The sequence below is a fragment of the Equus caballus genome, chromosome 8 (assembly GCF_041296265.1).
Source record: "Equus caballus isolate H_3958 breed thoroughbred chromosome 8, TB-T2T, whole genome shotgun sequence".
Taxonomy (NCBI): Eukaryota; Metazoa; Chordata; class Mammalia; order Perissodactyla; family Equidae; genus Equus; species Equus caballus.
This window is the reverse complement of record NC_091691.1, coordinates 61,008,837-61,021,707: the sequence shown is the minus strand read 5'-3', so window position 1 is coordinate 61,021,707 and position 12,871 is coordinate 61,008,837. Positions and strand designations below refer to the sequence as shown.

The 12,871-nt window shown below is 43.6% G+C and overlaps 1 protein-coding gene and 1 long non-coding RNA gene across 3 annotated transcripts in view; one reads left to right on the top strand and one right to left on the bottom strand.

Annotated features, from left to right (window-relative positions):
- LOC102150113 (uncharacterized) overlaps positions 1-6,751 on the bottom strand; it is a 48,537-nt gene extending 41,786 nt beyond the window's left edge. Inside the window, exons 1-2 of the long non-coding RNA XR_002809900.2 lie at positions 6,574-6,751; positions 4,561-4,797 (exon numbers count right to left, since the gene is read on the bottom strand). This is a non-coding gene — a long non-coding RNA (uncharacterized lncRNA). The remainder of the gene's footprint in view (positions 1-4,560; positions 4,798-6,573) is intronic.
- Positions 6,752-7,455: 704 nt separating this feature from the next.
- The window catches only part of B4GALT6 (beta-1,4-galactosyltransferase 6), a 79,545-nt gene continuing 74,129 nt past the window's right edge, over positions 7,456-12,871 (top strand). For both annotated transcript variants that reach the window (XM_005612819.4, XM_001495247.6), the window contains exon 1: positions 7,456-7,942. In XM_005612819.4, the coding sequence (XP_005612876.2) occupies positions 7,828-7,942 (115 nt within the window). In that variant the 5' untranslated portion in view covers positions 7,456-7,827. The remainder of the gene's footprint in view (positions 7,943-12,871) is intronic.

Here is a 12,871-nt window from a genome sequence, read left to right as displayed (position 1 = left end):
TTATTATTTTTTTCCTTCCTTCTTCTCCCCGAAGTTCCCCAGTACATAGTCGTATATTGTAGTTGTGGTCCTTCTGGTTGTGCTATGTGGGACGCCACCTCAGCATGGCCTGATGAGTGGTGCCATGTCTGTGCCCAGGATCGGAGCCAGCAAAACCCTGGGCCGCCAAAGCGGAGTGTGGGAACTTAACCACTCAGCCACGGGGCTGCCCCAGTCTGCTCAACTTTTTACTTGTTAGGATGGCATGGTGACTTCCAAGCTCCTGACGCATGGAACTGAAAACTGAAAGTCCTGTCTCCCTTTTTTTGTTGTTGATGTTTTTCCTTCACATTGGTTTTGTTCATTTCCTTTTCAGTGTATTTATAGCTTATATATATGTGTTTCTGCTGTACTTGAGATCTTTTTGTTGTTTATTGTATAATCTCACAGGTTAATGTTTGTGTGGGGTAAACTGATCAAATGTTATCAGATCTTTAATATAATTAGGTACATTATATCTCCCATTTGCTATTTGTGTTTATGATACCTTAACAGATAGAATATGCTATATATATAGCAATGCATTTATCCATTAAAGAATCTATTACTCTGTCAATAGGGTTTTCCTCTATGCTCTGAGGACCATCATATGTTCAACCAATGAGTTACTAGTGGACTACATGGCTGCCAAACATAACCAGTGAGCAATGTCCCAGCCATCCTAAGATGAGTGATTCTACAATGGGTGTTGTTTTCTCTGCTCCTGGGTTTTATTTTGAATTCTGATAAATAATTTTACACAAATCAACTTCCAAAGTTATGGCACAAGAGTGCTCTACCTACTACAAAAGAACAGGGTGGAGGACCAGGCACTAGGTTAGAATGCAAATTTTCTGGCAACTTGTGCTGCCAGAAAGGAAACGCTTGAGAAAACAGAAAATAAAGAAAATTAGGAGACTGGCAAAAGTCTTTTGACATTTTGAAGGACATCCCAAACACTGAGATGTTTGGGGCAATTGCTTAAGTATAATGCTTAAAATACTTCCCATAGGAACTGTAGGATCCCATATAACTAAGTCCAGTTACAGCTCTCATTTCTAAGAAGGTCTCCCCACGCTGAACTGGGTAAGTGTGTGTATGTGTTTTTCTGATTGGCTCTTTATGAATTTCTCCTATATGATCTAATGAGTTTTCCAGTTAATGCTTTTTTTGGTTAATTATAAACTTATAAATACTGATAACCATTTTTTTTTTATCACTTTCTTTCCACTACTTTTACCTCTAAATTTTCTTATCCTAGGGCTTTGGCTAATTCTTGCCAATCCACGTCTTTTTCATGATTTGTATGGGGATGATTCTGCATTAGTCATAGTGATGCAACTTGCTTGAGACAGTTCTGTACAGAATAAGAACATATTTTCTTATCCATATTTTATGAAGAGTTTTTTTTTACTTTTTTATTTTTTAATTTTTTTAAAGATTTTATTTTTTCCTTTTTCTCCCCAAAGCCCCCTGGTGCATAGTTGCATATTCTTCGTTGTGGGTCTGTCTAGTTGTGGCATGTGGGACGCTGCCTCAGCGTGGTTTGATGAGCAGTGCCATGTCCGCGCCCAGGATTCGAACCAACGAAACACTGGGCCGCCTGCAGAGGAGCGCGCAAACTTAACCACTCGGCCACGGGGCCAGCCCCTTTTATGAAGAGTTTTAACATCAGAAGTTGTTCAATTGCATCAAATGCTTTTCCAGCCTCTACAGAAGATATCGTATGCCGATAAATTTCTGAGAAATTGCTCAATCCCATTAGCTCTTAGGAAAGTGCAAATTAAAATCCAAATGAGATGCCATTATATTCTACCTGAAATGCTGATATTAATAGGTTTGACTATACTGTGTGTTGGTGAGAATGTGAGCAACTTGAACTCTCAAATGCTGTTGGTGGAGAGTAAACTGGTATAATCATTTTGGGAAATTGTGTGCCATTTTCTCTTAAATCTGAGCAGGAACATATCATAAAACCTAGAATTTTGACTACTAGGTATATAACCAATAGAAATGCATATATATGTGCATATATTTATACTAGTTTTATTCATAAGAGAGTGAAATTGAAAAGCAATGTCTATTAACAAACAATAGGATAGGTAAAAAAATAGGGGTATATTTATACAATTACTTTAAAAAAGATACGGTATTTTTTCTATGACCTAATATGTTGGATAGTGTTAATAATTTGCCCAATGTTGCTAGGTTCTTGCATTTCTGGGGCATTTCTCATTGGTCTTGGTGAATCAGTATTATTTTTACTTTTCAGGCTGAAAAGACTTTGGCTTCTTCCTATTTTTTGATAACTCTGATGTCTCTAAAGTTCTTATTTTTCACGTCTTGTTACAGTAACTTACATCCTTCCTGTGACTATGAACTTGTAGATTTTAGCTTAAGTCAGGACCTCAGTATTCCAAATTCCCCTTTTCAGACACAGAACCACTAAAATTCTCTGCCTAATTTACCTGAACTCTATTTCTCACTTCAGCATTTACCCATTTAAGCTCTGACACTCGTTTTTTTCCCCAGAGTGATTTAGTCACTAAAAGAACAGACTGAGAAAATCCTATGAGCCTTATGATGTTAAACATGATAAAAATTGGACATAAAATGGCCTACAAATGTCCTTCATTACAAGTTATTCTGTATCATAATTCCATTTCTTGGAACACTTTTGTCTGCCACAGCTATAAGATTCTTAATATGATAGAAGTACACTTTTATAGTATATTATCTTTCATTTATACATTTTATTTTCTACTTTTATGAGGCATTCACCTATGAAGAGGGCTCTTTTGATAAAATGCTCTGGGTGAGTTAAGGCGAAATACCTTATACTCCTTGTTACACTAAACCCAAAGGAATATACATAATTATGTAAAAGGTTAAGAGTGTGTTCCTTCCTTCATTCCATAATTATTTATTGCTCTGCTTTTGTCCTAGGTCCTAGCATACTACTGTATATCACCAAAATGGAGTCATGTTCAGGAAATGACTTCTTAAAAAATTAGATGACTGTGGGTATGCTATTTTGACTCTAATAAGCAGCTTCTTTTGAACTGTGTCAAGGAACAGGAGGTTTTTTTTCTTCTTCTTTTTAACATGGGTATGTGTATCAATAAGAAAGGTCTCTCTCAGGGGCCAGCCCATGGCTGAGTGGTTGAGTTTGTGTGCTTCACTCTGCCGGCCTGGGGTTTGTGGGTTTGGGTACTGGGCGTAGACCTACACACTGCTCATCAGGCCATGCTGTGGGGGCATCCCACACAGAAGAACTAGAATGACTTACAACTAGGATATTCAACTATGTGCTGCGTCTTTGTGGAGAAAACAAAAGAGGAAGATTGGTGACAGATATTAGCTCAGGGCCAATCCTCCTCACCAAAAAAGCATAAAAGAAAAGAAAAACAGAAGTCTCTCTCAGAGTTACTCAGGACTAACCACTGTTTAGAATTCAAGGCAGCTCTAGGAATGTGGATATTGTCTGTTCAGCAGCCAGGTCTATGGACCTTCTCTAGGGCTGAGGTGTCCAGCTGGTGTGCACAATGCCCGAGGTGCCCCGTGCGTCTGGGTTACACATGTGCTGAGGCTTTGATTTTCCTCAGCCTACAGGTGGGCTGCGTGGGGCCTGGGCAGCGGAAGACCCCAGCAGGCAGAGAGGCAGCCACCCACTTTTAACCTGGGGGGTGGGGGAGCGCTTCAATAGTGCACTTTCCCAAATATAAGACATACTTATTTAAAAATTTCTTTAATATAACCTAAATAAGATATAGGGACTAATTTTTTTTTTTCTCAGCAGCATTCTGACCATATTTATTATGGAAATCAGCAGGAAAATGGGCTTTATTTAAGATAAGTTTCTGTACTACAACAATATTTTGGAATATATATTCCATTTTATAATCATGCCAATGTCTAACTTTTATACAATCTACATTCCAATTATACAAGTAAAAAGAATTCAACTGTCTAACCATAATTCAACAACCTAACAATTTTCTTTAACTGAATCTCTGATGCTGAGACCATGTATTAAAATATATAAAATTAATATATTTTATCAGTGATTGTAATATGGAGGTCTGCACCCTCAGCAACCATAAAAGCGAGATTCTATGTGCCATTTTCTTTCATTCCTACTTTTCCCAATTCACAGGAAAAAACATCAATTTTTATTTTACCAAGGTTGTGAGAAAATCCAAAATACTTTATGGATTTTATCCTCCCTGAGCACAGACCAACTAAAACGTCATCCATCTCATTAAACAAGCACATTTTTCTTTTTTGTTGTAATTGCAATCTCAGTAACATATTTCTGATTAATTCAAATAGAAAACCATTAGTTATAACTTAACCTATTCAGTTTGATACTCAAATATTTAAGAGCATGGTGCCTCCAGTAGACAGAAAATAATCAAAGGAATGCCTGGTGGTAATAAATGCAGAAGAAAGCAGTGAAGTGAAATTTACTTGTGTCTTACTATTGTTATGTCTTACTATTATAAATTTAAGGTCTTTTTGATATCATAAAGTTAAACTTACCAGATTTGTGCAGGGTCACTCCTCTGTTGTGGGTCTTACCTGGCTCCCGAGGAAGTTGATAGTCTGGGCTTGAAAAGCTTTCGTTAGCATTTCTTGGACTTAATATATCTTTACAAATGAGCTGAGACCCTGAGGCATCCCTCAGACTGTGGCAGACTTCGTGGATGACTCGGGAGGAAAGTTGGTTTTTAAAGAGGAAGAGACCAGCATCACTTGTTACTGTTGGCAGACAGTGATCTAAAAGAGAGATTTTTAAAAACAAATTTAACAAATATTCAAATTATCCTTACTAGGTGTCAGGCTCTCCCAAGCTCTTTAGAGGATTAACTCATTTAATTTAATCCTCACAACAACCCCAACAGGTACTATGATGATCTTCTTTAACTGATGAGGAAATGGAGGCACAGGGAGATTAGGTAACCTCTGAGGTCACTTGACCAGAGACTGACTGGGACTCAACCCCAGGCTGCCTGCCTCCAGAGGCTCGGCTGCCTCTGTATGTGACTGTTGATAAATCACGCTAAAAGGTACACCGACTCAGCTGGTTTTCTGGTCCATGCTTTACTCCAGGGGAGAACCAATCAGTCTTTTTTGTCTTTCTTCCATTTGAAAAAATTTATTTTCTACAATTGATTTCTTTCTTGAGGTATAATTGACATATAACCTTCAGGTGTACAACATAAGGATTTGATATTTATATACACTATTAAATGAACACCAAAACAAGTCTAGTTACCAGCATCACCACACATAGAAAATTTTTTTCTTGTGACATGACCTTTTAAGATTTACTCTCATAGCTACGAATTAGTCTTAAGTACTGTGGTGAACTTGGGAGAGATACAACAGCAGTCATCCATGCCAGCCAGGCACATATATACACAGACCAGATTTCTTGAAATAAGAAATAATCATCAATTTCTAAGATGTTAATACTTCCCTCTTGCTTTTATAGTGAACTTTCCTTTTTAAAAGCTAACCTTTCCTGAGAAGAATTATCCATCGCTGAGCCAGCATGGTGGTATTAGCTTTGTAAACAAGCAGTTGAACTGGTGCAAATAAAGAGAGATGAAAAGTCAGCAGGGTCGGAGAGGGAAATACTACAATTTTGCTTCCTCACCTGATTCATGGATTTCTTTCACTTGCATAGGTATTTTCCTTTTTTACAAGTGAGTTTTATCTTTTCTTTAATATGTTGCTCCACTTCGTATTTCAGATCCCCCTTCCGCATTTTACAGTTATGTTGTTTAATCCCACGGCCTTGCAAGGTGGTATCACACCCACCATTTGAGGGCAAAGAGGCTTGCAGAGGGCAGTAGCTTGCCATGAGTTGCACAGTTAATAAAAAGGCCTTAGTGGAATTCTAAACTCAGGTGTCTCAGGCTCCACATAGCATAGGACCATTTCAGACACAATTTAAGGCATGTGCATCTTGCTAACGAGATACTAAATTTGCTCCCAATCAAGCGATGGTTCAATATCATTGCATCAGGAAATACTGAGCAAATAATGGCAGTAGGGGGCATCCAGCCACTTCCTACATGATTAGTTGAAAACGACACACCTGCACACATACGTTGGAAGGATGTGATAGAGGTAAGGATCCGGACTAATTTAACCAGGAGAAAGCAGCCGTTTTTGAACAAAGGGTAGCCTAGGGCCTAAGAGGTGGATTAAAACAATTTGCCTATTGAAGCTGGTCGGTGCCGCAGTGCTCAAGGGCCTATTAGCTGCAAAGAAGTCTTTGCTGCCCTGCCTGAACGGACATAGCTACAGTAGGACTACAGAGGGCTGACCTTCAGATAGGAAGGCAAGTGCTATTATACGGCATATACATAGATCCATATCACATTCTGACCGTGTGTTTCTATAGCACGCGCAGGATGGGAGGTTTCACGAATCTAGGACCGAAAAACACCACGTTCCCCAGCGTGTATTTTGGGAGGAAATCACCCTATTGAAGTCCCCTCCTCGAGATAACCCTTTCCCTCCAGGTGCATCATCCTTCATTACCGATCCCCAGGGTGGAAGGTATCCCACGCTCGAGACCTGTCCCTCAGCCCTCCGCAGCGCGCCGAGCGCAGGGTCGTCGGGCGGGCGGGGGTGGCGGTGACGCAGGAGGCGGCCGGGGCCCAGGTCCCGGCGCGGGGGGAGGGGGCGCTCGCTCGGCACGGTGCAGCGCGGGCCAATCAGCAGGCGCGGTGTTTCGGGCGGGCGGAGCTGAGCGGGGCGGGGCGGGGGCTCCAGGTTCCCTTGGGGGCCGGCGCAGCGCCGCCTGCGGTGGCGAGCGAAGGCGCTGACAGCCGGGGGCTCCGGGCGAGCCCGCGGGCCGGGGTTTCCTCCGCGGCTGCCCCGCCCTTTCAGACCCGCCCCCTCTACGACCCAGACGCTGCTCCGACTGCGCCCGGCCTCCTCCGCTCTTCCCGCAGAGCGCGTCACCCGGCCGCCCTTCGCTTGGGGTCCCGGGGCCGTGCGGGGTCGGCGCCGGCGGGGCCGCCTCGCTCGGGCCGGCGGCGGTAATGCTGCTGCGGTTGCCGCCTTTGCGGCCAGGCGGGCAGCTGGCGGTGGCCGGAGCCGGAGCGCGCTCGCCGCTGGCCGGGACGCCGCCCTCGCCCGCGCTCGGCCGCCGCGGGGCGCCGGGGCCCGGCGCGGCATGAGGAGGAGGCTGCGCACCGGCGAGCTCTCAGCTCCTCGGCCCCCAGGGCCCCCGCGGGCCCCCGCGCGCCGCCTGCAGCCCCGGCGCCCACGCTAGCCCACGCCGGCCCGAGACGCCGCGGCCCCGCGGAGGAGGCGGCGCAGGCCTGCGCAGCGCGGGGCTCCGGTCCTGGAGCGGGCGGACGCGGGGAGCCGGGCGTGCTGCAGTTTGTGCCCCTCTCCGCAGGGGCGCCGCGCGCAGCCTGCGCCTCTCCCCACCTGCAGCCCCTCCTCCCGCCGCGGCCGGGCGGAGGAACCCGCGTCCTCGCCCCTCCTCGGCCTCTTCGGCTCCCTCCGTCCCCGGGGCCCCCGCCCCGCATCCCCTCTTCCCCCTCCACCCCTTCCCCCTCGGCCTCCCGCGCCTCCCCTCCCCCGACTCCCCGGCCTCCCATTCATTCCGTCCGCTCCCTCCCTTTCCTCCTTCCCGCTCGGGCCCTCTCCCCCAGCGCCTCCCCGCGTGGACCCCGCTGCAGTCTTGGGGTTGTTAGCCCATTCATGGAAGTTTAGGGCCTGGACGCTGCCCCCGAGGCCGGCCTGAGCGCGCAGCCCGAGCTGCTGGCCGGGAAGAGGAAGATGTCCGTGCTCAGGCGGATGATGCGGGTCTCCAATCGCTCCCTCCTCGCCTTCATCTTCTTCTTCTCCCTCTCCTCGTCTTGTCTCTACTTCATCTATGTGGCTCCGGGCATCGGTAAGCACCGAGACACACCCTCACTTCCCACGGTCACACTGAGGGAAAAGCAGGGTGTTACTTACGGGATTTGGAAGCTCTATAAACAGGGGACCAGCAGAAAAGATATGTTTGAAGTGTTATTTCAGACATGTTAAATAAACTGCTTCGGGCCCTGGCTTTGGTATGTGAGTTTTGTTAATGCACGTTTAGGTAACTTAACGACTGCATTAAATGGGCACAGCAAAATTAGGTGTGATGGCTCAGGATGCCCTGGTCGCTTTCTTGAGTATTCATAGCAGCTTTATCCGTTTAATATCAAGTCTTTAAGCTTCAACTTATTGCTTAATCGTAGTTTTATTCAAACACCCTCAGATAGAATAACTGGCTGCAACAATATGATGATGAAACCAGCAGCAGGGAATGTGGAGTTCAAGAATGTACATATTCTCGCGTTCTAGGTCACTTTAGAATGGGGTCAATGAACATTTGTGCCACACTTTAGGAATTTTTAGGCAACGAGTTGTCTTGTGAAGACAATGCTCTATTATTTAGTCTGCTTGGGTCTGCTTTTCAAGGGGAGGTAGCCTCTGCTACCTTTTAGGGTGACTTCTGAGATAAAATAATGATTAAAATAACAATTATGCCAGATAGTTTAAAATTTTAACCTACTTATCATCTTTTGGCCTTTGGTCCAAAATACGCTTTTGTATAATCTGCTTGAATAGGCTTCTTTGTCAAATATCCTAATTCCTCAGCACGCTTTGGTTGAAAGGTGCCGATGTGGCATTCTAATGGATGAAAAATAGCTTCATATGGATATTAAAATCACATGGTATTTCCAAAACTTTTCTGAGTTTTTCCTGGTTATTATGTATTTAATGTTCAGTTACTTAGTAACAACGTGCATCTCCTATCATTTCTTTTTAGACACTAGTAGTCTTTTGAGGCAGTGCCATTTCTCCCCTTTTGAGCCAGGGCTAGTTCTCCCCATTTTCTCACCAAAAATGTGTGGCCTCTTACAGGGTAAAAACACCTGCAGAATTTTGAGTTGGAATTATCCTTTGGGTATGGTCTTCTGTGGTCATATATTACTGTAATTAATTGCAGGGGGGGAAAGCAGAAGCAAACCTCATTGAGACTATTTCCTAAAACAAAATTACTCCGTGACTTTTTATGGACTAAATATTTGGATTCAAGTAAGATGTGTAAGCTCAGATGATGCTTGAGAAGACATGAATTACTGAAGCCTCGAGGCATCCCAAAAGAGAAGTTTGAGGTGAAAGTTTGAAAAAGTATGACTATTTTAACATGTTATTGTCTTTCAGTGCAGTTTTCCCTTTAGGCTAAATAAAATACTCCTTGCAATCTGTATTAGAAATGACAGTGGTAGCTCAGAGGGTTTGAGAGTAGTTAGCCACAATGTTAAGTAGGCTTTTCTTAAAATCCTCTGCCATTTTGGAAGTCTTATAAATTAACTCCTCATTCTACAGCAATTTTACTTTCTCATTTAGCTCTTTAAAGGTTGGACATCTTTGGGGGGTGCTATTTTGTCAGATATTTAACTTTGGGAGATTTTGGAGGAAAAGTTTTTTTGCCCTTAGTAGTTTTCTGTCTTGGTATTTTGGATAACATGTTACAGTTATGTTACTCAAAGAGGTAACCAAAGGAAATTAGAATTCCAGCTTTAATTTGATAATCATCCATTTTTTTGTTAGTGCCTTAATGTATCTATAGATTCTTAAAATTCAGTTGATATGAAATACTAACACATTTTTCTTATTTGTATGCTGTATGTTTGCTATAGAACAATCACTGATATGTCGTAAATTTGGCAACTGTCTTACAGGCAATTAGGTCGATGTCATTTAAACTACTCTGTTTCTGTGGGTCTTACAATTTATAACTTTAAAAATATTGATTAAAACCAGTAAGAAGAATGAAAACCAAAAGTTATGAAGTGTTGTCAATTTGTTAAACTGAATCTATTTCCTAAACCCAGTAATATTTAGCAGGAAGAAAAAAAAAAGAGGAAACCTCCTTGTTTATCTTTTAATTTTTGGGAAGCAGTTTTTCCAAAATTCACATTTTTGCTTGAAAGTTCAAATTTTAGCATTGGCAACAAATACTGTCAGTTTCTCTTGACATGTCAGGCTCACTTTGTTCGTTTTTGGGAAAATGTAGGTCAAATACAGAAGTCTAAATAACCAGTTTGTCAGTTCTTTCAAGTAAAAATGATGTTCCATGAAAAATGTGGCTGGTTCAGCTCACATTACAACCATCAGTTGCACAATTTGATTTTCAAGACAACCATGGGACTTTGGTATGCTGAAGAAATGCTTTTTGCATTCTTACCATTTCATCACGGATTTCTTATTAATGAGACATATCCAAAACTGATTAGTTCTTATAACTAGCTTACATCAGATGGATGTAGAGTCTTTTTGAAATAATCCATATTTTAGCCTGAATTACATCTTGGGACAAAACATTTTTATGACTAAAATATATGTTGTGTGAGAGCACTTTTTTTTTAAGATTGGCACCTGAGCTAACAGCTGTTGCCAATCTTCTTTTTTTTTTCTTTTCTTCTTCTTCTCCCCAAAGCCCCCCAGTACATAGTTGTATACTCTAGTTGCAGGTCCCTCTGGTTCTTCTGTGTGGGATGCTGCTTCAGCATGGCCTGATGAGCGGTGCTGTGTCCGTGCCCAGGATCTGGACTGGTGAAACCCTGGGCCACCAAAGCAGAGTGTGCGAACTTAACCACTCGGCCATGGGGCCGGCCCCAAGAGAGCACTTTTTATTGATCTTAAATAAATGTTTCAAATCTCTTCTGTTAAAAAGTCCGTATTAATCCAACCCACATCAACCTGTTTGGTAGTCATCAATTGTATTGCCCGACCTTTTCTGTCCAGAGAGCTATTTTTGTCATGTGCCTTCTTCCCCCAGGCAGTCTGTCATTTTAGTTAGTCTTCCTTAGTCTCCTTCACCTGCGTCCTTCCCTCCCTCCCTTTCTCCCTCCCTTCTGAGCAGATAGTACCACACAGTTGTAGACAGTGTAATCTGTTCACTTTCCAATGTTTTCGCACATTGCTGAACAGTTTCTTGGCTTTTTAGGTCTTAATCTTGCAGTGAGTTCCACCAAAGCTCAAAGCTCATTATTTTAAGATAATTTGAAGGATTTTCCTTGAAATGTCTAATTCATGCAGGAAACACAGGGATAGTCTTTATATTATGAACTTTAGTACCAAGGGAACTTGATCTGCAGACCCCCACCGCTACCCCCAGGAAGTCCATGGACAGATTGGCCTAGCCCATCCAGTAGAGGCAGATTCCATGAATTGTTGCTCATTCTGTTTCTGCCTTGGTGCATGATTGCAGAAAGATAAGTGTAGTTTCTTTCCAAGATCTTGTCCTGGAAGGATGGAAAATGGAATTCCATTTAGTATGAAACTGTTTCTAATATAACTTCCAATACCACATAGTCATTTTCCTGCTACAGTACCAAAGGAGTAGATGAGCTGACTTACAGATTCATTCAGCAAACACGAATATGGCACCTCGGAGAGGCTAGACATTGTTTGAAGCACAGAAGATAGAGAGATGACTAAGACAGTTTCTTCTCTCATACTACAATGGGTTGAGCACCATGAAAAAGCTACAGCCAGTCCTTGGAAAGCGTGCAGTGGAGTGTGAGGGTTGGTTAAGACTTTGCAGAGGAGGTGGTAGTAGGAGTGGGCCATTGAAGATAGATTGGATTTATCTGGACTGAGCAAAGAGATTCCAGTCAGAGGGAGCATCATGAGTGAAGGTAGGTTCCAGAAAATAGGAATATTTCCAGCTGGCTACCACTAAGAGCTTGAGGTGGGAGATGGGTCAGATTAGGAAAAGTCTCGGGGCTCCCCTGCCCAGCCTCATGTTCTGGTGCTCGAGGTCCCCAAAATTCCTAATAGGGAGAAACTGGTCTTGGGTCACACAGCTTTGTCAAAGCTGTCTGTGATTAAGAAAGAAGTCGATGTGCCTGTAATCACTGGGGTGACATCATGGGGAAGATTGCACAACTGCTCTGGGAGTGGGGGTTTCACTGTCCATTTGACTCACCAGAGGCCCTGACCTTTCTAGACACGCTGACAGGCAGTTTTCTTCTTGGAGTAGAGGTGGAATCTGGTTGGGGCACTTTGGTCTCAATTCCTGTGGGCCCTTTGAAGAATTACCTGGTCTAGTGCTTTGTTGTTTGGGACCCTGGCAGGGTTTGTGCTCTGCTAGGACTCGGGGAGTTGGTGATGGGTGGTCAGGGTGTGGGGATATATGTGCAAGCATGTGGGTTGTGGGAGGCGGTGGCTTAGTTAGGTCTTTGCTCAAAGCCCCCTGACATTTTGGCTGGGTTTCTCTCAACTAACTCAGACGTAGCTAATTGCCCTGCAGCTTTCTTATTGCAGCCCTTTAGCCTCCTGCTCCTGGCTAGGTGAGCCTGGTTGTGTTCTTTTGGAGCTGTTAGAGTCTGCTTTGTGTTTCAAAGATCCTTTTAGTTTTTTCCTCAACAGGTGTTCTCATCTACACAGCTCTTTTCAGGTTGCTTTTGATTTGGGTCATGGTGGTGGGCATTTCTTTCCTCTGGGCCTTTCTTCCTGGCCATGCATCCCATGCTAAAACTTTTGTCCTGTAAGTTGCAGGAGACATCAGAAGTTTTGTAAACGGGAATGGTGCAGTCCTTTGCTGTAGAGCGACTCTTCTAGCATGGAGGACGGGTTGTCGAGGGCAGAACCAGTGGCAGGGAGACCGGGTAGGAAGTTGCTTTCATAGCTCAGGCAGTAAAAGACCAGAACCTGATCAAGGTCATAGGTGGATCAGGGTCGAGTTGAGAGGATGTGAACAGTGGAACTGAAGGGAAGGGAGAAGCTTTAAGACAATGCTCATATTCTCGCTTAGACACCCGGGCTGCTGGTAATA